We start from the raw sequence: 25063 nt of genomic DNA, 5'->3' as shown, positions 1-25063 counted from the left end.
TCCAAAGGCAGCCCTCAGTAGCTCTGTTATATTTGCAAAGGCTGTGGGACTTGGGTTTCGCAGGAAGGCAAATAAGAGCTGTCCGGAAAGGACCCAGATTTTACTACCAAAAAAAAAAAAAGATTGGGTTTGTAGAGCACTTGTAAACTAGGCATTTAAATGTGCTTTTGAATTATTACTTCATTTACACACGAAGTTTTCTCTACCTTTCTTTCCTGCATTGCTGGGGAACTCCTTTCACCATTCAGAATCATTCTTAAGTATTTCTCCACGTTTACAGTTGTTGAGCAAGGCTGCACATTAGAATCTCCCGGTCCCACCTTGGAGTTTCTGACTTAATTGGTCTGAGGCCTGAGTAGCAAGGGTTTTCGAAGCCCCCTGGGTAATTCTAATGTGCAGCCAGGGTTGAGACCCACTGGTCTAGGAAGACTTCGGTGACTGACTTATGTAAGCCTCCTTCTCTTTCCCTTCTGTGCCCTTCACACCCTTCTCTGATGATATCATACGATCTTAATTTCAGAGTGTACACCCATTCTCCTTAACTAGACTTTGAGAATCTCCTGTGAGCCACCTCTGCATCTCTGGAGACTGATATAGGTCCTGACACTTTGTGAAAATTTGGCAAATGCTGAATAGAAGGGTAAAATGTCGTAAACAAACACTTTTGGGGTCCTCCAAATGCCAGTGCTGCAGTGTTCAACCAGGTCTGGACCATAGAGAACAGCTAACAGGTTCCGCAGCAACGGCTCGCAGTTTAGGCGGGCGTAAGTGTCTGGAGGATAGTCTGTGGTGGCCACATAGTCCGAGTCTCACTTTCACCGAGGGACTCGCTGTGTTAACCTTAAATCATCCCGGCATGTTGAGCTCCAGATAGGTGGTAAAACACCTGCGAACTAAGACCTTGTTGCAAGTGCAAGGAAGTGCGCAGGCGCAGATGGCCAAGCACTCAAACGCACGCTGGCAGCTATATTAATATAAGCCCCGCCCCCAGCAACGGAGCCAACTGGGAGGTACTGGGACGTCCCAGCCTACTGCTGCGCTGGAGAAAATCGCTCCGGGCTTTCCCGAGGCGGAGCAGGAGGAGGCCCCTCGACGTATTCGGGCTCGATTGGTCAGCCTCCCACGGCACGGTAACGGTTGCAGAGGTGGGGCCCAAGGCAGCTGTGAGGGCGCTGCTGGGCGAGCTGCTGGTGGCACACCTCTGCGAAGGTAGGTGAGTGTTGCGTTGGGGTTCACAGGGTCCTGGGCAACAGCTCCTACCTGAGGCATACCCAGAATTGGCTTCACTTAGGCCCTGCGAGTGGTCATACTGACCCTTGTCGCAGCCCCCAGAGAGGAGCCGCCTTGGACTGGTTCGCGCCAGTTAAAAAAATCACAGTTTTAGGATTCAGTACCTAGTAAACTTGGATGAGTCTTGGCTCCCTGCCCTTTGTGATGTTTGGCTACAGACGTAAAGTGTCAGCGCCTCGTTTTACAGCTGGTAATTCTTGTCTGGCATGGTTGCGGAGGTTAAATGGGGCAGTAAGTGTAAATCTTAAAGCAGCGATTTTCAACCTTTTTTATTTCATGGCACGCATAAACATTAAATTTCTGTGGTACTCAAAAGTATAATTTTGATTCATTCACACTAATGGCTATTGTTGTGTTCGCTGTTGTTATTTTAAATTTGGCAATCTAAGAACAAAGAGGTCAGTGCCCCTGACTGAATAGTCAGGTATTGAATGTTTTAAAAATTCTCAACAACAAGGCGGGCCGGATGGAAACATGGGAAGGAGGTAGGGAGGGCTAGGGTGGTGTGAAAAGGCAGAAAACTGTACTTGAACAACAATTTTTTTTTAAATGTTAAAAAATTCTTGTGGCACACCTGTTGATGGATGTAATACCTGGGCAGATGGATTCTATGTAAGTTGTAGGTAATTGGGAGTCTGTGAAGGTTGCTTGGCTAGGGAAGACTGGGAGCGAAAAGCCGGGCGGTATATGCGAATGGGTAGGTGAGTATCCCTTTCTCTGGTTTATACTCATTCCTGTTTCAGGGCTCCTCTGATTTTATGCGGAGTCTAATTTGATTCTGTTAAGAAAATCAATGAAATGGAAACGCCAGAGGCTAAGAGACCAACCAGAAAGGGTTTCTACTGCCAGAGAAATTTTTTTCTACTATTATTTAATATTTATTTATTTTTTAACTATTTTTTAACTATTTCATTGTTAAACACTGCACATAATGCCCATTTTTTGTTGTTATTGTTGTTTTACTTTCAGTTTGCCAAATGGACCTGGGCTTCCCCAGCCCCACCTTGGGGAAGAGGGGGCCCACTGGGGTTTTGCCTCAGCTTTTGCTTCAAAGCCGGAGAAGTGTGTTCTGGCCCTTTATGTAACCTCTCCTGGGGCAGAATGATTTGGTTGAGATGATATCCAATCCTAACTCCTTTTTCTTGTTTGTGCTAGATTCAGTTCTTTTTAGGATCGTTAAACAGCATGTTGACATATGTTTGGAATAGAGCTTTTGCCCTTAATAGACAGTAGAGACTTTGAAAACAATGCATATTCCGTTTATTGCAATAAATCGAACTATATGCTTTTGAGAAAGCTAATTATGAATTTTAATGTGATTCATTTGAGAAAGAATAGTTAACTCGCCATGGTTTATTTCCAGCCCCTCTCTACCATGGCAAAAAAATAATTATGTTTAATATATGGTGCATGTTACAGGGGCTTTAAACCTGTAAAGGGCAAGTTACCAAACGGCTCTAAGGGCTCTTGGGAAACCTGGACAGTGCCAGAAAATACAGCTGTGTTTTGCTTTTTTGCACTTGGCCTATGCCATGTACAAACCAACTCCTACCTTGCAACCCCTAAATCTTAAGGTGAGGTATCAAAAAAAAAAAAAAGACTCATTAAAGCTACAGCTTATGCCTTGGCAAGCCTTTGATCTCTTTCTGTGATCAGAAATTCCAGCTGTGTCCTGTGAGCCTGAGCCTGGGAGGCTGCAAACGATTTACACATTAATTTCAGAGTATGGACCTCTAAACAGGAGAGCTTGGTTACTGGGGGAATTGAGATAGTTTTTCTTCCTGCCCTTGCCTTTTGATTACTGGTGGAACTAAGATAGTTACAGTTTTCTTCCTTCTTTTGCCTTTTGTGTTCAGTGGTATTTGTGTCTCTGAGTGTGCTCCTTTTTAGTACCTTGCAAATGAGAATATTCTACCTGTGAGGCCAGAAGTCAGAATTGATGATAGATAGATTTGGACTCCCAGCAGGGAGAGGAGAGTTAAAAGGGGAAAGAAGAGAAGGGAGAAGGAACATGGTGTTGAGCATCAGAGTCCAGTTACTTCAGTTGTTCAACTTCAGTTCACTGGTTACCATTGCTGTGGATGCCTGCTCTGGCAGTCACACAAGACCATTTTTACTAGGAAGTTGGATATTTTATGATTTTTGGCATGTTTCTTTCTTTGAAACCTAGATGAAGATCCAGTTTCAGGTATAAGATTCACTGGATGATCATTTCATTGAGATCAACTTGAACAACCAGGTTAAAAGTGCAAGAGGAATGTGCTGTGGCTGAGGTATGCCCAATGTGACAGATTACTCATTGGATGTTGGGAGACCATGGAAAGAATCTATTTATTGATTACTATGCTAGGTATAATACATATATTTTCTTTTGACCTCCTGATAATCCTATCAGGTAGATACTTTAAATTCAATGAAGGAAATTGAAGCCCAGAGAGTTTAAGTAATAAAGATAACACAGCTGATCACCAACTGTGATTGCCACCTCTGTCCTGCTATGTGCCAGACACTGTTCTGTCTCCTTTCTACAGACATACCTTGTTTTATTGTGTTTAACTTCCCTGCACAACTCACTGAAGACTCAGATAATGGTTAATATTTGTAGCAATAAAGTATTTTACAATTAAGGTATGTGCATTGATTTTTTAGACATAATGCTATTGCACAGTTAATAGAGTATAGTGTAAGCATGACTTTTATGTGTGCTTCATTGTGGTGGTCTGGAACTGAACCTGCAATATCTCTGAGGTATGCCTGTATATTAACTCCCTTAATCTTCACACAACCTATGAGCTAAATATTTTTCTTATCCTTATTTTGTGATAGAGAAAAGGGGGCACAGAGAGATTAGTACTTTTCTGGCTGTATGGAAGAATCCATAATTCAAACCCAGGCAGTCTGGCTATAAAATGATACCAGCTTTAGCCCTGGCTGGTGTAGCTCAGTGGATTGAGTGCTGGCTGTGAACTAGAGGGTTGCCAGTTCAATTCCCAGTCAGGGCACATGCCAGGGTTGCAGGCCAGGTCCCCAATAGGGGGCGCGTGAGAGGCAACCACACCTTAGTATTTTTCTTTCTTCTTTTCTTCCCTTCTCTCTAAAAATGAATAAATAAAATCTTAAAAAAATTATACCAGCTTTTTGGGTATTTCCTTTAGTTTTGTTTTTATTGTTTAACTAATTTTTAATAGTGAAATGAATTTTTATTATGAAATCAAACAGAACACACAGACTAGAGGGATAGCATAATGAATTATTAAAAGACGGTGCACCTAGATCAGGGTGCAGAACCATGCTAGCCATGCCAGAGTGCCCCATCTCCCCATCCCAGTCACAGCTACTTCTGTACTCCCACGAATGGCCATTCTGACTTTTATGGTAATTGCTTCCTTGTGTTTTAAAAAGTTTTTCATGAATACATATATCTAGACATTATGATATTGTCTTGCCCATGATATTTTTTAATGTTTCCATTTATTTATTTGAAAAATTTTATGCCAATATTTCTATTTCATTTGACTATTTTTTAATATAGTTTATTGATTATGCTATTAAAGTTCCATTTTCCCCCTTCACTTTCCTCCACCCTGCACACCCTCTCCCACCCCCTTTAGTTCATGTCCATGTGTCATACTTATAAGTTCTTTAGCTTCTACATTTCCCATACTGTCTGGGGGAACCCTTACCCTTCCCCTGTCTATTTTCTACCTACCATCTATGCTACTTATTCTCTGTACCTTTTCCCCCTCTCTCCTCCTCCCACTCCCCTGTTGCTAACCCTCCTTATAATCTCCATTTCTGTTGTTCTGTTCCTGTTCTAGTTGTTTGCTTAGTTTCTTTTTGTTTTTGTTTTAGGTTTGGTTGTTAATAATTGTGAGTTTGCTGTCATTTTACTATACATGTTTTTTATCTTCTTTTTTTTAGATAAGTCCCTTTAACATTTCATAACATAAGGGCTTGGTGATGATGAACTCCTTTAACTTGACCTTATCTGAAAAGAACTTTATCTGCCCTTCCATGCTAAATGAAAGCTTTGCTGGGTAGAGCAATTTTGGATGTAGGTCCTTACCTTTCATGACTTGGAATACTTCTTTCCAGACCCTTCTTGCCTGTAAGGTCTCTTTTGAGAAATCAGCTGACAGTCTGATGGGAACTTTGTAGGTAACTGTCTCCTTGTCTCTCGCTGCTTCTAGGATTCTCTCCTTCATTTTAATCTTGGCTAATGTAATTATGATGTGCCTTGGTGTGTTCCTCCTTGGGTCCAACTTCTTTGGGACTCTCTGAGCTTTCTGGATTTCCTGGAAGTCTATTTCCCTTGCCAACGTGGGGAAGTTCTCCTTTATTATTTGTTCAGATAACTTTTTTGTTTGTTGCTCTTCCTCTTTCCCCTTCTGGTACCCCTATAATTTGGATGTTGGAATGTTTAAAGATGTCCTGGAGGTTCCTAAGCCTCTCCTCATTTTTGAATTCTTATTTCTTCCTTCTTTTCTGTTTGGTTGTTTCCTTTTTCCTTCTGGTCTACTCTGTTGATTTGAGTCCCAGTTTCCTTCCCATCATTATTGGTTCCCTGTACAGATTCCTTTATTTCACTTATTGTAGCCTTCATTTGTTCATCTAATTTGTGACCAAATTCAACCAATTCTGTGAGCGTCCTGATCACCAGTGCTTTGAACTGTGCATTTGATAGGTTGGCTATCTCTTCATTGCTTAGTTGTATTTGTTCTGAAGCTTTGATCTGTTCTTCCATTTGAGCCATTTTTTTTTGTCTTATTGCACCTGTTATGTAGTAAAGGGCATAGCCTTAGGTATTCACCAGGGCGCAACTCAGTCACTGGGTTGTGACACTGTATGTGGGGGCGTGGTCCGAGAGGGAACAATGGCGCTTGCTCCACTCTCTAGATTTCAGTCACTTCCGCTGCTTCCCCCAAGCAAACTGGGTGCTTCTGGTGCTGATTCCCATGTTGGAGGTTTTGTGTACATTCTAGGACCCTGTGGGTCTCTCGAACGAACTCTCCCATGAGGCTGGGAGTCTCTCCGGGCATCTCAACCCCCCAGGTGTTTTCAGTCGGTGTTTTGAGGCTTTATTTCCTGGAGCTGGGACCCCGGGTTGCTCAGTCTGTCTGGCCCCTCAGTTTTACCTGGTTTATCTACGCACGAATGTGGGACTGCCTGGTCAGCCAGCAGCCTTGTGCACCAAGCCCCTCCACAATCCACCGCCTTGTTTGGTTGGCCCACTACTACCTTGAGCACCTGGGGTCCACCAGCCGCTGCTTTGCTGCGAGTCCTCTCCACCCAGCCCCCGACTCTGCCCTTGCTGCGGGTCTGGATGAATGTTTCTTCTTTAACTCCTTGGTTGTCGGACTTCCATACAGTTCAGTTTTCTGTCAGTACTGGTTGTTTTTTTGTTTTTAAATTGTTGTTGTCCTTTTGGTTGTGCAAGGAGGCACAGTGTCTACCTACGCCTCCGTCTTGGCCGGAAGTCTTTTTTATTTAGTCTTTATTATATTTTTTCCCATTACCATTTAGTCACCTTGTACCCCCTGCACCCCGCCGCCTCCCACAGTTACCACATTGTTGTCCATGTCCTGAGTCCTTTTTCTTTTTGGTTGACTCCCTCCATCCCCCCTATACTCCCCCATGTTACCTGTCAGTCTACTCTCTATGAGTCTGTTTCTGTTTTGCTTGTTAGTTCAGTTCATTGGATTCCACGTATGAGTGAAATCATATGGTATTTGTCTTCCTCTGACTGGCTTATTTCATTTACCATAATGTTCTCCAAAAAATATTTTTTAAAATTTTAATTTGTAGGTTTTTTCTGTTCCTTTCTTTTTCTCATAATTAATCATAAAGAACCTTGGTAATTTGTTTTCTGTATCTTGCAGTCTGGTTTTTGCTGATTGTATAATCATGTACAATTCACATGCTTCTCTGCCTCGGGTAATTCCTGCACGTTGGTAGCTGGATTCCAGATTGGGTAAGGCTTAGAGTCACTCCCCTTGGCAATTTTCTAGGTGGTGATTGGTGAGACTGTGGGAGGCACATAAGGCGTATTATTTTTTTCTTACTGATCTCAGCAGCTGGTGCTACTTAATGCCTATCTCGATTCACTGAAGGTTGCAAAATAGCAGTGTGTAATTCTATCGTGTCCTGTTCAGTTACTAGTTGGAATACTAATCCCTTATGTAATCATTTGGATAGGTAGCACTATATATAATTCTTTTAGGAAAGGCAGAATTTATACTTGATTCCTACCATTTATTTACCAATTTTCAAGATAATAAATTGATTCTTTCATTTTTTTACAGTTTAAATTTTATTAAATTTACTTTTTAATGTAAATATTATTGGCATAGTAGACATTCATAGAGTTGAATTTTCCTGTTTGAATGCATGTGTGTTGAAAATTTTCACTTAAATCACTATTTTTAAAATATTTATTTAATTTTAGAGAGGGGAAGGGAAGGAGAAAGAAAGGGAGAGAAATATCAATGTGTGGTTGCCTCTCACGTGACCCCCACTGGGGATCTGGCCTGCAACCCAGGCATGTGTCCCGAATGGGAATCGAACCAGCGATCCTTTGGTTTGCAGCCCCCACTCAATCCACTGAGCTACGCCAGCCAGGCTTAAGTCACTATTTTAATAATTCTGATCCTTCCCCAAAGTCAGCAAATATTTTTGGTTTATTATATTTCTGTTTAAGAAAACATTTATATATAAACAAGAAATTATATACATTTATATTTGATTTTTAATATACATATATATCTTTGAGATAATTTATAACCAGTAGATGAAGAGCATCATCATTTTTTTTCTTTTCTTTTTTTTTTTTCATTATTTATTTTTACATCTACATAATATTTTCATTTGTCTATCCTGGTACATTGCATGTTACCAGAATTTATTTACCAGCTCCCAGTTGATGAATATCTAGTTTCCTTCCTTTTCTTGGTGCTCTTATAAATAATACTGTAGTAATTAATCTTGTATGTTGATTCCTTATATTCAGAAGACAATTTAAACAATTGTCATGTATACGTCAATTGTTTATAAGGTCAGTATAAAGCCATGAATTTAAACATGTTTGTTGGGTTTCAGTTCACTGTGATTATTATCACTATTGAAACTTAGCATACTTTGCCATGTACAATGTGCTCCTGTATATAATGCACACCCATGTTTTTGGCTCACTCTCAGGAAAAGAATCTTTTGTTTTAATTTTTAAATTCTATTGTTTATTTATTTATAGTTAGAAACAACACCAATTATCATATTCCAGGGTATTGTTTTGTATATAGGTATCATGATTATTTTCTAGTTATCTAGAAAGTATCTTATTTTCTTAGTCTTGATGTGGTTTCTTTAATTCCTAGTTGTAAGAATTCCATTCAGCTAGATTTTAGGCAGTTCTGAATGACGGGTTGTTTTGTAGTTCAGTTGTAATTTTGATGTGGGAGGAGGCAGGTACTTGTGCCACCATCTTTACCAGAAGTCTGTGATATGTTATTTTTAAATGTATTGTTGTATTTGACTTGCTAGTATTTTGTGTAAGATTTTTGCATCATATTCATCAGAGATACTGGTCTGTAGTTTTCTTTCTTTGTGTTATCCTTGCCAGGTTTTTGTATCAGGATTATGTTGGCCTCATAAAATGTGTTGGGAAATATTGCCTCTTCTTCAGTTCTTTTGGAAGAGTTTGAGAAGGATAGGTATCAAATATTCTTTGAATGTTTGGTAGAATTCACCAGTGAAACCTTTTGGTCCTGGAGTTTTACTTTTGGGGAGGTTTTTAATGGTGGTTTCAATTTCCTCACTGTTGGTCAGTCTATTTAGACTTTCCAGTTATTCATGTTTCAGTCTAGGAAGGTTATACATATAGGAACTTATCCATTTCTTCCAGGTTATTAAATTTGGTAGCATATTGTCTTTTATTCTTGTATGCTTCTTTGTATTTCTGTGATGTCTGTGATAACTTCCCATTTTTTATCTCTAATTTTGTTTGAGCCTTTTCTCTTTTTTCCTTAGTGTATCCAACCACAGGTTTGTTTTTGTTTTTTTTACAAGTGGAAGAAGTTTATTTCTTTTTAAAAATATTTTATTTATTATGCTGTTACAGTTGTCCCATTTCCCCCCTTCACTCTCCTCCACCCTGCATACCCTATCCCACCCACACTCCCCCCCTTTTGGTTCAGGTCCATGTGTCATAAGTTCTTTAGCTTCTACATTTCCTATACTATTCTTGCCCTCCACCTGTCTATTTTCTACCTACCATCTATGCTACTTATTCTCTGTACCTTTTCCCCCTCTCTCCTCCTCCCACTCCCCTGTTGCTAACCCTCCATGTGTTCTCCATTTCTGTGGGTCTGTTCCTGTTCTAGTTGTTTGCTTAGTTTCTTTTTGTTTTTTTTTTTTAGGTGTGGTTGTTAATAATTGTGAGTTTGCTGTCATTTTACTATACATGTTTTTTTAGATAAGTCTTCTTTTTCTTAGATAAGTCCCTTTAACATTTCATAACATAAGGGCTTGGTGATGATGAACTCCTTTAACTTGACCTTATCTGAGAAGCACTTTATCTGCCCTTCCATGCTAAATGAAAGCTTTGCTGGGTAGAGCAATCTTGGATGTAGGTCCTTTCCTTTCATGACTTGGAATACTTCTTTCCAGACCCTTCTTGCCTGTAAGGTCTCTTTTGAGAAATCAGCTGACAGTCTGATGGGAACTCCTTTGTAGATAACTGTCTCCTTGTCTCTCGCTGCTTCTAGGATTCTCTCCTTCATTTTTACCTTGGCTAATGTAATTATGATGTGCCTTGGTGTGTTCCTCCTTGGGTCCAACTTCTTTGGGACTCTCTGAGCTTTCTGGATTTCCTGGAAGTCTATTTCCTTTGCCAGTTTGGGGAAGTTCTCCTTCATTATTTGTTCAAATACATTTTCAATCTGTTGCTCTTCCTCTTCTCCTTGCGGTACCCCTACAATTCGGATGTTGGAATGTTTAAAGATGTCCTGGAGGTTGCTAAGCCTCTCCTCATTTTTTTTGAATTCTTATTTCTCCATTCTTTCCTGGTTGTATGTTTCTTTCTTCCTTCTGGTCCACTCCATTGATGTGAGACCCAGCTTTCATTCCATCACTATTGGTTCCTTGTGCATTTTCCTTCATTTCACTTATTGTAGCCTTCATTTGTTCATCTAATTTGCAACCCAAATCAACCAATTCTGTGAGCATCTTGAGCACCAGTGCTTTGAACTGTGCATCTGATAGGTTGGCTATCTCTCAGTCGCTTAAAAGTACTGGCTCTGGGGCTTTCAATTCTGTTTGAGCCATCTTCCCCCCCGCCCCCTTTGGTCTGGTTGCATCTGTTACATATGAGGGGCGGAGCCTTAGGCGTTCACCAGTGCGGGGTACCCCCGTTGCTGGGTTGTGACGTTGTATATGGGGGTGGGGTTCGAGAGGGAACAATGGCACTTGCTCTGCTCTGCATGGGACCTCAGTCCCCTCTGCCACTTCCCCTGAGAAAACTGGGCCCCTCTGGTGCCAATTCCCGTGTGAGTGGGCCTGTGCACCCCATGGAACTCTCCAAGGACCTCTCCTCTGAGGCTGGGAGTCTCTCCCTGCACCTCAACCCCTACAGGTGTTTTCAGTCAGTGCCCCGAGGCTCTATTTCCCAGCGCTGTGATTCTGGGTTGTGCACAGTGCCTTGCTTCACAATTCCCACCTCACTGGGTCTGCCAGTTGCCACCCCTTGGCTGGAGTCTGCCAGCAGCCGCTTGCATGCTCAGGGTCCACCCACTGTGGTCTTGTGCACCCCAGATGCCTTATGTGTCTGGTCCCAATGCTCTCTGCTCTCCATGCCAGGACCCGTGCCCGGCTGCCCAACTGTGCCCCTCCTACCGGTCTGGATGAATGTGTGTATTTTAACTTCTTGGTTGTCCAACTTCCGTTCAGATCAGTTTTCTGTCATTTCTGGTTGCTATTCTGTTTCTAAATTGTTGTTGTCTCTATCTTGGTTGTGCGAGGAGGCATAGTGTGTCTACCTATGCCTCCATCTTGGCCGGAAGTCAGGTTTGTTAATTTTATTAATCTTTTCAAAATATCAGCTCTCTGTTACATTAATTTTTGTATTGTTTTTTGTTCTCTTTCATTTAATTCTGCTCTAATTTTTATTATTTCCTTCTTCTGACTTTGAGATGCTTTTTTCCTTTTTCTAATTCTTTAAGATATAATATTTTATTAGGTTGTTTACTTGGGATTTTTCTTGTTTCTTGAGATTGGCTTGTAATGATAAAAACTTCCCTCTTCTTATTGCTTTTGCTGCATCCCCAAAGCTTTGATATATATGTAGCATTGTCGTTCTCATTTGTTTCTATATATTTTTTATCTCACTTTGTAGTTCTTCTTTGACCCAGTCATTTTTTTAGTAGCATGTTCTTTAATCTCCACATGTTTGTCGGGGTTTTTGCTTCCTTTTTGCAGTTGTTCTCTGATTTCAAAGCATTGTGTTCAGAGAATATTCTTGGTATAATTTCAGTCTTAAATTTGTTGAGGCTAGTTTTGAGTCCTAACATATGTTCTGTCCTTGAGAAGTTCCATGTGCACTAGAGAAGAATATATGATCTGGTATTCTGGGATGAATGGTTCTTTAAATGTCAGTTATGTCCATGTGGTCTAATGTGTCATTCTTTATTGATTTCCTTTTTGGATGACCTGTCTGCAGCTATCAATAAGGTATTTAAGTCCCCTAGTATGATGGTGTTTTTGTCAGTTTTTCCCTTTAGTTCTCTTAGTAGTTGCTTTATATATTTTGGTGCTCCTTAATTGGGTACATATTTATTGAGAGTTGTTATGTCTTCTTTTTTTCCCTTGTAAACATTTTGCTTTATTATAAAGAGAAGCTGACCAGGGCCAGAATTGTCCTCAAAAGGTCTTTGGTTGGAATCCACCAGGCTGCAACCAGGCTGCCTCCCCCCCAACATAGCCCAGCGTGGGCCCCCAAGAGCGGTGCTGTATCTCTGAGAGGGAGGGTCTTGGTCACCCTGGGGGTTTTTCAAGAGGGGCTGGCATACGTGGAGTTGGCACAGCATTTGACACTCAGAGGGGGGCAGTGGCCTGAGTACATCCTGCCCATCCTGAGCTCCAAAGGGAAGAGACTCTAGGAGACCCCAAATGGCACTCCTTGGCTTGAAATGGTCAGAAGAAAATGGCACTATTCAGTCCTGGGACTGGAGGGAGGATGGCAGGTAGAGTGTTGCCTAGAGCTCTTAGGATGGGGCACTTTGGAGTGTGGCATGTGTGTGGGCTCACAGCACCTGATGGGCTCTCCAGGTGTGGCCAGATCATCTGCCACAGCTGGAGAGACCAGCAGAAAGGGCCTTTTCCCTGCAGACTGCGGTGAAAGAGGTAAACCCTGAGTCCTGGTTCAGAGGTCAGGCCAACCCTTCTTTCTTTCACACCATCACGGTTCCTGTTCAGACTTCTGGGCTTAGGGAGTGGTCAGGGGTGTCATGCAAGCACACAGGCCTCTACAGAAGGGACTGGCCACTCGGGTCTCAGGTAGGCATGAGGACAGAGTGCTATGGCTTTAGGAGGCCTCTGGCCTGTGGCCCTGAGCAGAGTTGCTGTATTCCAGTGCTCTCTGAGGGCAGCACTGTGGTGACAATGAGGGACCTTTTTGTCAGAGAGTTGGTGACATTAGGGCCTTGGCCTTTGGTGACCTCTGTGATGATGAGCCCCTAGCAGGATTCCATACCCCAGCCTTCTCCAGGACGTCCTCCTTCAGACTGATGATGTCCAGATTGGAATTGGTTCCTAAGCCACTGGTTTTGTTGAAAACAGTCTGTCCAGTTAATCTTTCCTGTTGAGCCTCCTTGATGAAATTCTTGAAGCAGCCACCAAAGCACCAGGCCTTGTGCTTGTGGTACTGCATGGAGTTCGCAGTCATCCAGGGTCCCCTCTGGTAGCACACGGACACCATGCAGGTGGCGTCATACAGCAAGGCAGCGTCAGTCATCGTCACTCCATCCATCAGACTGGACTCGGCCCAGGGAGCGGCCTGCAGCTGCTCCATGGGCCACTTCTCCACAGTGGCTGAGACATGAGGGTTTTCCACATTGAGGATCCGGAACCCTGTTGTTAGGTCTTCTCGACGCAGTACCCCCTTTATCATTGTAAAGTGTCCCTCTTTGTTTCTTGTTACCTTTTTTTTTCTTGAAATCCATTTTGTCAGATACAAGTATGGCTACACCTGCTTTTCTGTGGGTGCCATTTGCTTGTGGGATCATTTTCTACCCCTTCACCTTAGTCTATGTTTGTCTTTGCTGCTTAGATGTATCTCCCGAAGGCAGCGTGTGGTTGGGTTTTGTTTTTCAGTTACAGTTTACATTCAATATTATTTTGTATTAGTTTCAGGTGTACAGCATAGTAGTCAGACAGTATATGACTGTCTGGAGGGAGGATGACTTTACAAAGTGTTCACCCTGATAGTCCCAGTACCTGACTGGCACCATACATAGCTATTGCAATATTATCAATTATATCCCCTATTCTGTACTTTACATCTTATGACTATTTGGTAACTACCAATTTGTACTTTGTAATTCCTTCACCTTTTTCACCCACACCTCACTCTGGCAACCATAACATGGCTGTTTTAAAATCTTTAGTAGATTAGCCCTCAGATCCTCCCCTCTGCCCCAACCCTGACAGTTTTTGTTGATTTTTTCCCCCTTTAAATAGGTCATACTTCTGTGATTCTTTGTATATACCTTGTTATTTTTGTTGAAAACTGGATATTTGAATCTAATAATGTGGTAACTCTGAAAGTCAAGATTCTCTTCCTTCACCATGATTAGCTGGGTTTTGTTTTTTATTTTTATTTTTTCATTGTTCCAGGTTTTCTTTTTCCTGTGGATCAGCCTGAGATGTAAACTTAAGGTCTTCTCAGATCTTTTTTAGCCTGAATATTTCCTTGGGCATATGCAATAAGTTTTTCTTCCTCATATGTACATTTGCTAAAAAGTCCTGGTCTTTAATGTCTGGCTCCCAAAGGGGGAAAGGGGGAAAAATGAAGGGGAAAAGAAAAGAATGATAACCCTCTAAATCCCCTGGAAGTCACTTTAGCCAGAGTGGGAGGGATTTACAACAGTGGGGAGAGGTACATCCACCACCCCTGCCTCTTTGTCTGGTCCTCCAAGATCTGAAGTAGCAGTCCCCGGTCAGATCACAGAATCTTGGTATTTGGAGACTTTCCTGGTGCTCCTCACTTGCTGTTTTCGTGTTAGTGCCATAGACAATATTAGCAAATACCAATGATTTGGGAATCTTCCTGTCCAAATAACTGTTAGAGAGTGTGTGTGGCTTTTTTTGTCTTCCTACAAAGATGCTGATACACTGCAGTTTTTCTGGCTAATAGTGATTTGTCTCCACCCACTTCTATTTTGATGTTTGTACTAATAACTTGTCACTAAGCTTTGACATAAATATTGTTATTTTCTTTTTGTCTTTGCTACCTAGTTGCTTCTGTTTTTATGTATGGAGTCAGAGATTAAACTATGCTGTCCCTATGTCATCAATCCTCTATTCTTTTACTTTTATCATCCTTTATATTTTACGGCTTTTTAGTATTTTAGGTGTCTTTTTTTGCTCTAACAACATATAGTTTGATTTTGTGTTTTAAATCTAGCTTGACCATCTTTCTTTTTTTAAAGATTTTATTTATTTATTTTTAGAGAGGAGAAGGGAGGGAAAAAGAGAGGGAAACATCAGTGTGTGGTTGCCTCTTGTGTGCCCCCTACTGGGGACCTGGCCCACAACCCAGGCATGTGCCCTGACTGGGAATCCAACTGGTGACCCTTTGGTTTGCAGGCTGGCACTCAATCCACTGAGTTACACCAGCCAAGGGCCCATCTTTCTTTTTTAACTGGAGCATTTACTCCATTTACATTTAATACTACTGATGTGAGTTTAAGTCTGCTATCTTTTCATGTACTTTTCTTTTTGTTCTCTGTTTAATCTCTCCTTTTGAAATTACTTTGACTTATCATCATGGTCTCTTTTTCCCCTTTATTAATTAGGAAATTACACATTTATGTTGTATTTAGTTGTTATCCTGGAAATTCTTGAGCATCCCTAACTTACAAAAGCCTGATGGTAGTACATACCTTTACTCTCCTCCTGTATTACAAACAAAACTAGAACACTGCTACTCTATTTACCCTACTTCTAACTAATATATTTTTGTCATTGTGCCTTTTAATTACATTTTAAACTTCACAAGATCTTACTACTTTATGTAGTCAGTGTGTGTTTATACTCCCCCCATTTCTTTGCTCTTTACTCCTTTCTACAGCTCTTTCCATCAAGAAATCTTTTGCATGGAGCATCTTTAGGAGTTTTGTCAGATTTGTTTTGTTTTGTTTGAAAATATCCTTTGCCTTCATTATTTTTTTTTTCTTTTTAAGTTTATTTTTAGAGAGGGGAAGGTAGGGAGAAAGAGAGGGAGAGAAACATCAGTGTGTGGTTGCCATTCCTGCGCCCCCTCCCGGGGACCTGGCCCACAACCCAGGAATGTGCCCTAGACTAGGAATTAAACCAGTGACACTTTGGTTAACAGTCTGGCACTCAGTCCACTGAGCCACACCAGCCAGGGGCTTTTGCCTTCATTATTAATGGATATTTTCACTGGGTTTAGAATTTTAAATCTGCATTTAATTTTTTCAGCACTTTGAAGATACTACTTTTAGTTTACTTTTAGTTTCCATTGTTACTGCTAAGAAGTTAGCTGACATTCTGTCACTCCTTTGAAGATAATCTTTTTTCTGTAATTGCTTTTAAGATTTTAGTTTTTTATACTTTAATATGATGTGTCTAGGTGTGATTTTTTTCTCTATCCTGATGCATTATTATGTTGGGCTTCTAAAATCTGTTGACTTAAATATTTCATTGACTCTCAAAACTTCTTTGTTTTTTTTTTTGTTTGTTTGTTTCAATTGCTGCTTCTGTTCCCTTTTTTCCTCCATTTCTTGGATGTCAGTATTCCCTCCATTTAAAGTTGAATCTCTTCTGTGTTTTCCTGACTGCAGCATAGAGAGCTAAAGAAGTGAGTAGTCTCTCCTAACTTCCCTTCTGGTTGATTAATTTTCTCTTCTCTTCTGTCTAATCTACTTTGTTAAGCCTGTGTTTTAAGATCTTAATTTCAGTTATTGTAAATTTTTGTTCTAAATTTAAAAATTTTTTTCAAATCAGTTATTATTCTCTACCAGAGGTTTCAAGGTTTTATTTTTATTTCTTTGAACATTGTCTGCATAATTTTTTATGGTCTGTACCTAATAATTACAATACTAGAAGTCTTTCTTTGCTGGTTGATTTTCTTCTGACTGTTGCTTCTATTCTCCTTATGTCTTGTTTCCTATATGCCTTAGTTATCTCTAACCATTTTCTGGAAGTTGTACTTGAAACATTTTTTTGTGGGGTTAATTTGAGACCTTTTCCCAGAGATTTCATTGGCTCTGCCAGGTGCTTGAAGCACTGTTAATTTGGGACATCCGTGAGATACTGGAATGACACAGAGAAGGGGAAATCAGGTTTCAGTTCACGGGAGAGGTGGCTTACTTCTCCCTCACCCTTCTCCTGAGAGTTGTAGCCCTTCCAGGCTTTTATCTTTAACCACTGATTCTCACTGTTCTTTTTTGGGTTTGGCAAATGCTTTCAGGGAAAAAGTGGGTTCTCAACTTCTTGATTTTTTTGCCTGGTAATTCCTCATATCTTGTTAGTTCTTTAATACTTATATATTTTTAAAAAATGTTTTATTTGGCGTTCTTCATTGTCTTCAGAGGCAGAGTTGCCTACTCGACCATTACCAAAAAGCAGACTACTTATTTCATAGAATTTAATTTTACCTAGACATTTTTATGTAAAACAACTTGTATCAGATAGTTAGCTGAGTAATTTGTAGAAAAAGGTCTAAGATAATATATGATGGTATGATTAGGTAAGATCCATTTTGTTCATCATACTTACGTAATAACAGCTACCAATTATCTATAAGTTTCTGTGTGACATGCTCTTGTACTAAATACTTTCTACATGTTGTCTGACTTAATTCAACCTCTGAGGTGTAAGTATTATTACTATGTTGTCTCTTTTACAAATGAAGAAATCAAGGCTCAAAGATATTAATGAGTTTGTCCATGTCACACAGTTTAATAAATGGTTAAGCTGGTAGTCACTCAGGCCATCTGACACTGAACTTCAAACCTCTATACTTGACTCCTTATACTTCTACAAGAGCATATAACAAGAGGACCTGATTTATGGAATCGGGAGATTTCCATGGAGAAGGAAATTTGAGCTGACATTTGAAGGTTGAGTATGAGTTAACAAGGTGGAGGCTTTGAGCCTGCAGGGACACTTGACATTTTGAGAGAGGTCTGGGGTGGCTGTTAGGAAAGTTGTCAGAATATGTGGCTCTTTGGGAGATTCTGTTACATTGATGTCTTCAAGCCTTATGTCTGCTTTACATAGTGTATTCTTCCCATTTTAAAAGTCTGCCTGATTCCTAATCAGTAGGAAGGACACAGCACCACCTCTGAGTTACTCCTGCCAAACCATACTGAACCTGAATTTAATAAAGCCTCTAGATATAACCAGTTTGCAAGAAATGTAGGAGCTGGAAAAATGTGATAAATGATGAGAGTACAATAAGCTGAATTTGAAATGAGAGTAACTCTGTAAGACAAATGGCCTATTTCTTCAGCAAATATGTGGCATGTTAAAAAGGGGGCTGGGACTGTTAATTAAAAGAAACTTAAGAGTGCTAAATATGGACCTTATTTAAAAAATCATCTGACACTGGGGGGAAATTGAACATAGGCTAGATATTAAGTGATAGTAAGGGATTATTTTTTTTTAAAGATTTTATTTATTTATTTTTAGAGAGGGAAGGGAGGGAGATAGAGAGAGAGAGAAACATCAATGTGCGGTTGCTGGGGGTTATGGCCTGCAACCAAGACATGTACCCTGGCTGGGAATTGAACCTGCCACACTTTGGTTCGCAGCCCGTGCTCAATCCACTGAGCTACACCAGCCAGGGCTCGGAATTATTATTTTTATTGGGTGTAATACTGAGTCTGTATTTGTTAGAGATATAAACCGAAATATAAGTGGGTGAGGAAGAAATGTAACAATGGAAGAATGTTGGTTATCATTGAAGCTATAGTAGATTGGTGAATACATGAGTTCATTATACATTTTCTCTACGGTTGTGTATTTTTGAAATTTTCTCTAGTGAAAAGTAAAAAAAAAAAATCTAGCTGAAAGGTGATAGCAGGTGAAGTTGCTCGACATTTTTGAACAGGATCTTTATTTAAAATAAAGGCGATAGGGTTGAACTTAGTAGGTTATTGAGTTATTGAAAGAGACCAGAGTTTAAAGGGAGAAGGGACTCTGATGTGAAACTGCAAAAATGGCAGAATATGAGAATTTATAATATGCTACTAGGTTTAGCTATAATTAAATTATCGGTGGTGGCCAGTAAATTGTTTATTTGGATTTCACGATCTGAAGCAGATAAAGAAGGGAAGAAGGGTGCTTTGGAAGAAATACTGACTGACAGCAAGGAGGCCTGCCTCTGATCAGTCCTGGGATTTGGATGACTCAGATGGCTCTAGTACCTGGTATATTGGTACAGCTCTCCCTATACTCTTTTCTGTCACCTATGAACAGCCAGAGTTTTGGGATTAAACAATTTCCAAGGTCTTCTCAAGTTCTAAAATTCCATGATGCTAATGAATGTGTGGGATTGTGCCTCTGGAGAGGAGGGATTATACTCGTATATAAAATAATCCAAGGAAGTTTTTTTCTGTAGACTGGTAGAATCTTAGATAACAAGAACAAGTGATGGTAGTTTAGACTGACTGTGAATTTGTGTGTGTGTGTGTGTGTGAAACAGAACCCTTTGTTGCTAACCTCTGATCTACTTAGAAATAAAGTCCACCTAAGAAAGTGGCACTCCATTCGCTCTTGGAAATAGTCCAGTGAATTGTTAGACTGCTCTGTAACTTTTGGGTCAGGCACAATGCTTTTATTTTTTGAGAAGCAGCTTTCAAAAGATAACAGTTTATTAGCTTCATGTGCTTTTCATGTTATCTAGTTAAAACAAGTATTTTTCTTTATGTTGGTATGTGTGTAAAACCCCATTTTTTAAATATCTATTGGAGAACATTATAAGATAGGGTTTGTTCCCATCACCCTTTAAATCAGCTTTCTAAGACACTACAAAAGTTTTGACACACAAATGGCTTAAATTGCTCAAGAATAGTGGATTTTCTTAAATAAAATTTCATTCAACACCTATTGTACTTTTTTCTCTTTTAATTTAGGCAACTCAGCATTTTTCATTGCCAATCTCTACTTTGGTTCTGCAAACGAAACCATATCTCCAACAGCCGCTAAAGCCCAGGAGTCCAGTAAATCATCAAACAGACTAATAATGACTGAAAAACAGGTAAACTTGAAATATTTGAAACCAATGTTTCTCAAAGTATGTGGTAAAGAATACTACATCTACATATATGAAAAGTATTACTTTAAAAGGATTCTTTTGGGGGACGTAAAGTGCAGCATAGGGAATATAGTCAATAATAGTTTAATAACTGCGTATGGTGCCAGCTGGGTACTGGGAATATTGGGGGGCCACTCTGTAAACTAAATGATTTTCTAACCACTGTGCTGCATACCTGAAACCAATACAAAATAATATTGAATGTAAACTGTAATTGAAAAATAAAATAAAAAGATTATCTAGTAAAATAATTTTGAGAAATGTCAGGTTGCAGTCTATTAAATGATTTCATTATTCTAAGACTTCACAATACTATTAGTCTTCAAAAGGAAGCTTTAGTATACAGCATTTCCTAATTACAGTATTTCATCCGACTAGTGTTCTGCAGCACATACTTTGGAAAATGCCATTCTTAACTCTATTCAGAATTTGCAAACAATCAAGTTATTCTTTCTCTTAAAAGAGGTATCACGGAATAACATGTATAATTGGGTCATTCAGTATTTGTGACAATATTATTTACAGAACATTTTATGAGTCATACTAGACCTGCACTGAGATATCCACATAAAACATTTGGCTCCTAAAACAGATCAGTAATAATTTTAGTTCTGTGTCATTGATCTTTGTGACCAGAGGACCTGCAGCTAAATAAGAGGAACAGTTGTAGGAAGGAGGAGAGCTGTACAAAAGATAAAGAAGGGAAAGAAAGTCAGCAGTCAAAAGGAAAGATTTACTTGGCTCTGTAAGTCATGAAGCTGTCAAGGAGTCATCAGGGCAATTTGTTCCTTTTTTGTCTTGATAGAATCTTTAATGTTAGTGGGGCATTTGGATGTTGGGAGTAATACTTTTCATCGTGCTTTGTCTAAATTTTTACGTTTAAGCTATTATAGTATTTATAAACTATAGCAGTAGTAAAAATGTATTTATTGAATATATTTTTCAAGCATTTAAACATTGAAAATTCACTCAAATTGCCTTTTCATAAATATACTTTAATATCTTAAAAAACGAGAACATCTCACACAGTGATTTCAAAATTGATCGCTGTACTTAATATTAAAAGCCCATTATAAAACTATTGTATCAGTACCATGGATTTAAATGTATTTTTTAAATGAAAAAAGTCATCTCTATTTCTATTCCTATTCGTATTTTATGTCCTTATTATTTTTTTCTTCCCATTGTTTTGTTTTTATTCACAATCTAGAGAGTTAGAATCCCCTCTCAGCTGTATGGCATAAATACATATTTAGAATCAGGGATACAAGACTTGAGAGACCTCACAGAGGGATTCTACTAGAATCAGTTACCTCAGTGGGTGGACAGACTCCTTTGTTGTTGTTTTAATCCTCACCTGAGAGTGTGTTCATAGCTTTTAAAGAGGGTGGAGAGGAGGATGGGGAAGGAGGGCCGGTGGGGTGCTGAGGGGTGGGGGAGAGAAACAGAGAAACATCAATTAGCTGCCTCCCACATGTGCCCCAGCCAGGGATCGGACCTGCAACCTAAGTATGTGCCCTAACCAGAGATCCAACCCACAACTCTTTGGTTTATGGGACAACACTCCAACCAACTGAGCCACCCAGCTAGGGTGAGAGACTTCTTTTTATAGGTAGACTAGGTCCATTATATAAGGAGATACCTAAATTATTGGCTCCACTGAGTCAGATTTTTTTCCCTTTGTTTTTTTGGTGACCATAGTCATTGTTAAAATGATACTTGTTTTCAAGTGACTCATCTTCTCTTTACTATTCAGTTAATGTAACCTAGTTTGCAGCTGTTTTTTTTGATTGGGACCTGGTCTGGTTCAGTTCAATAAAAAACCTAAGGTCTGTTTGGTTCACTGCAATTACAAGGGTTTTTTTTTTAAGCCATTTGTTTTAATTTTAATCATTCAATGTGCATGAAAATTCATATTAAAAACTTGGATAAAAAGTTTCAAAAACAAAGGAAATTATATACAAGAGTTTATTTCTTCACTTATATTCTAAAATTGATTCTTAATTCTTTCATTTGCGATTGTAGCGGGAAGAAGCAGAATGGGAGAGCATAAATGTGCTGTTGACGACACATGGCTTAAAACCTTTATGTCTAGTCAAAAGAACAGATCTTAAAGGTAATCAGATCCTATTCCTGCTCCTTATGGTAAAAAGCTATTTTTTCTTTTAAAATATTTTTTATCTTAATTTTTTGCTGTACCTTTACTTTTACCTATTTGTATTACATTTTTTTTTTAAATGTAGATCTCATCATTTTTGACAAACAGTCATCACAAAGGATGAGACAGAACTTGACAACATTGGTGGAAGAAACATCCCGTCAACAGAGCATGATCCAGGAACTCATAGAAACTAATCAGCAGCTTAAGTAAGAAAATGGAAAAAAAAAAATCTCTCTTGAGTTTTTTTGTATCCAAGTGGTGTGCATTCTAGAAATAACTGCCTTGAAAAAAATCTTGAAATTTAACTTTTCATTTTGTAAATATTAAGTTAAAATATTTTTAACAGGTAATTTTTTTTTTGTAATAGCTTAACTATGTAATGGTGCCATATATTTCATTTCTTGGTTTGTGTAATAAGATAGAAATTTTAAGAATGCAAAGAAAGTTTATAAATTCATTATGTTGTTAGATTTAGGTTTTTTGATGTGATTTGTGTTTATTATTAGAAAAGAACTTCAGCTAGAAAAATGCCGAGTAGTAGATCAGGAACAACGAGCTAATGACTTGGAACAAATTTTGGAGAGTGTGAAATCCAAAATCAGTGAATTGGAGGACGAATCCCTAAATAGGGTCTGCCAGCAGCAGAATAAAATAAAAGATCTTCAAAAGGAGCATACAGCTTTGCAGGTACTGAGTTCTATATTTGTACATGATTGTACTAAAACAGCTCATTATGGTCGCAGGGACTTCCATGTTGCTAAATTCAGTGGTCTTTACTTTTCTTGACCTGTTACTGCCCCTTCTTGAGATTCTTCCCTTGGTTTCCAGAATATCTCTTCTTTTGATTTCCTTCTGACCCCACTGCTGATTCTTCTCATCTCCCTAACCTCTCAGTGTTGGGATCCCTAGACCCTTTCTCTTCTGTATATACTCTAACTTCCCTGGTGATGCTTAGTCTAGTTCTTAGCACCTTATTTAAACCTGTAGCCCAGACCTCTTTCCTTACTTCCCAACTCATATCCCACTGCCCACTTGGTATGTCTACTGGATGTCTAATAGAGGCATCTAGAACTTAACATGCCTAAAACTCAGTTCCTGAATTTTCCTCTCCAAACTTTTCTTCTTTTAGTCTCCACTCTGGTCCAAGGTCTCCACCTTCATTTCTCTCCTGCTTCTCTCTTGGTCTTACTGCTTCTCCCCTTGCCTTTCCAGTGTGCTTTCAACATCGTAGCTCAAAACTCTCCAGTTTCTTCCATTTTATACCTGTTTTACTTATTAACATTTTCACATTTATGACACTTTCTGGAGCTTGCACCCATTTAAAAATAGCCTCAATACTAAAGTCCTTGAATGAAGCAGCTTGATAGAAACAGTGAAGATGGCTTTGTGTACAATATTGTTAAGACAGCACGTTCTAGATGTGCATACCATAATCATGTGTTTTGAAAATTTTCTTATAGGCAAAATGTCAGTATTATAAGAAAAAACGATTGGAGCAACAAGAGACTATTGCTTTTTTGCAAAAGGATATTTATAGATTAACAAAGGAGGAAGAAGAGCGCATTGTCACTCAAAACCGAGTGTTTTCTTATCTCTGCAAAAGAGTTCCTCATACCGTCTTGGATAGACAGTAAGATTTGCTTCATATATTGATTTGTAGGTAGATTAATCATTTTTTTTAAACTGATTTTATCTTGGGAGTGGTTATGTGTATCTCATAAACTGGGGTCTACTTTCTGTGTAGCATGATAAAAATCCCCAGGATTTCTAAGCAAAGAAATTAAGCCTAGAGACAGAACGACAAGTTAGTATTGAGTTATAATAGTCTAGGTGAGAGATAATGAAGGCTGTGTTAAAGCTAAAAGCAAATAATTGCAGAAATTGCCCAGACTGACTGATTATAGTTGAAGAAAGAAGGAGAGGAGTTAAAGATTGTAAGACTGCATGCTAGGTTTGGGGAACAGGGAGGGAAGATGATCAATTTGTTTATGGGCATGTGCTTAGATACCTTCTGTCAGCCATGTAGAAATATTAGGCCTGTAGTTGGAAGGACTGAACTCCAGAGAACTTCCAAATCTCAGGTAGACAAAGAGGCAGAAGTTATATGTATTCAGGTGTCAGGATAACCAAGGAACAGAGTGTTTCAAGGAGGAGAAGATGTTAAGAAGTGTTACATGCTGCCTCATCAGTTTATGTGTTTACCTTCTTCCTGTCTTATTTGCTCAGAATACTCAGTTTGACACAAATAATTCCTCCATAAAAGTTTGTTGAAGGTAGCAGGTAACAGTCACCCAGAATGAATGAAGTTGGCAATGAAGGAAAAGGTAGACATGGACTTCTGGCCAAGATGGAGTTATAGGTAGACACACTGTGCCTCTTTGCACGACGAAGATAGGGACAACAATAATTTAGAAACAGAATAACAACCAGAACTGACAGGAAATTGAACTGTATGGAAGTTGGACAACTAAGAAGTTAAAACAGACCTATTCATCCAGACCGGTAGGAGGGGCAGAGTTGGGCAGCTGGGCATGGGTTGAGGTGTGTAGAGCAGAGAGCGTTGGGACCAAGCTCATAAGGTATCCGGGGCATGCAAGACCACAGCGGGTGGACCCTGAGCTTGCAGGCAGCTGCTGGCAGACCCCAGCCAAGGAGTGGCAACCGGCAGACCCAGTGAGGTGGGAATTGTGAAGCAAGGCACTGTGCACAACCCAGGATCACAACGCTGGGAAATAGAGCCTCGGGGCACTGACTGAAAACATCTGTAGGGGTTGAGGTGCAGGGAGAGACTCCCAGCCTCGCAGGAAAGGTCCTTGGAGGGTCCCATGGGGTGCACAGGCCCACCCACATGGGAATTGGCACCAGGGGGACCCAGTTTTCTCAGGGGAAGTGGCAGAGGGGACTGAGGTCCCATGCAGAGCAGAGCAAGTGCCATTGTTCCCTCTCGAACCCCACCCCCACATACAATGTCACAACCCAGCAACTGGGGTGCCCCGCACTGGTGAACACCTAAGGCTCCGCCCCTCATATGTAACAGATGCAACCAGACCAAAGGTGGGGGG

General features: G+C 39.8%; 1 protein-coding gene across 5 annotated transcripts in view; it reads left to right on the top strand.

Moving 5' to 3' along the window:
• The window catches only part of CEP70 (centrosomal protein 70), a 69730-nt gene that overhangs the window by 7242 nt on the left and 37425 nt on the right, over window positions 1-25063 (top strand). Inside the window, exons 1-7 of one of the 5 annotated variants that reach the window (XM_045857212.1) lie at window positions 1146-1209; window positions 3461-3563; window positions 19659-19783; window positions 21866-21956; window positions 22084-22207; window positions 22508-22688; window positions 23462-23631. In XM_045857212.1, the coding sequence (XP_045713168.1) occupies window positions 19769-19783; window positions 21866-21956; window positions 22084-22207; window positions 22508-22688; window positions 23462-23631 (581 nt within the window). In that variant the 5' untranslated portion in view covers window positions 1146-1209; window positions 3461-3563; window positions 19659-19768. Of the gene's footprint in view, window positions 1-1076; window positions 1214-3460; window positions 3564-19658; window positions 19784-21865; window positions 21957-22083; window positions 22208-22507; window positions 22689-23461; window positions 23632-25063 lie in introns of those variants that run through there. The other 4 variants (XM_045857213.1, XM_045857215.1, XM_045857214.1 and 1 more) reach the window with 4 other exon arrangements.

The sequence above is a fragment of the Phyllostomus hastatus genome, unplaced genomic scaffold (genome assembly GCF_019186645.2).
Source record: "Phyllostomus hastatus isolate PE091 unplaced genomic scaffold, TTU_PhHast_1.1 phas_scaffold_129, whole genome shotgun sequence".
NCBI classification, from domain to species: domain Eukaryota; kingdom Metazoa; phylum Chordata; class Mammalia; order Chiroptera; family Phyllostomidae; genus Phyllostomus; species Phyllostomus hastatus.
This window is presented reverse-complemented; position numbering and strand designations above follow the sequence as displayed.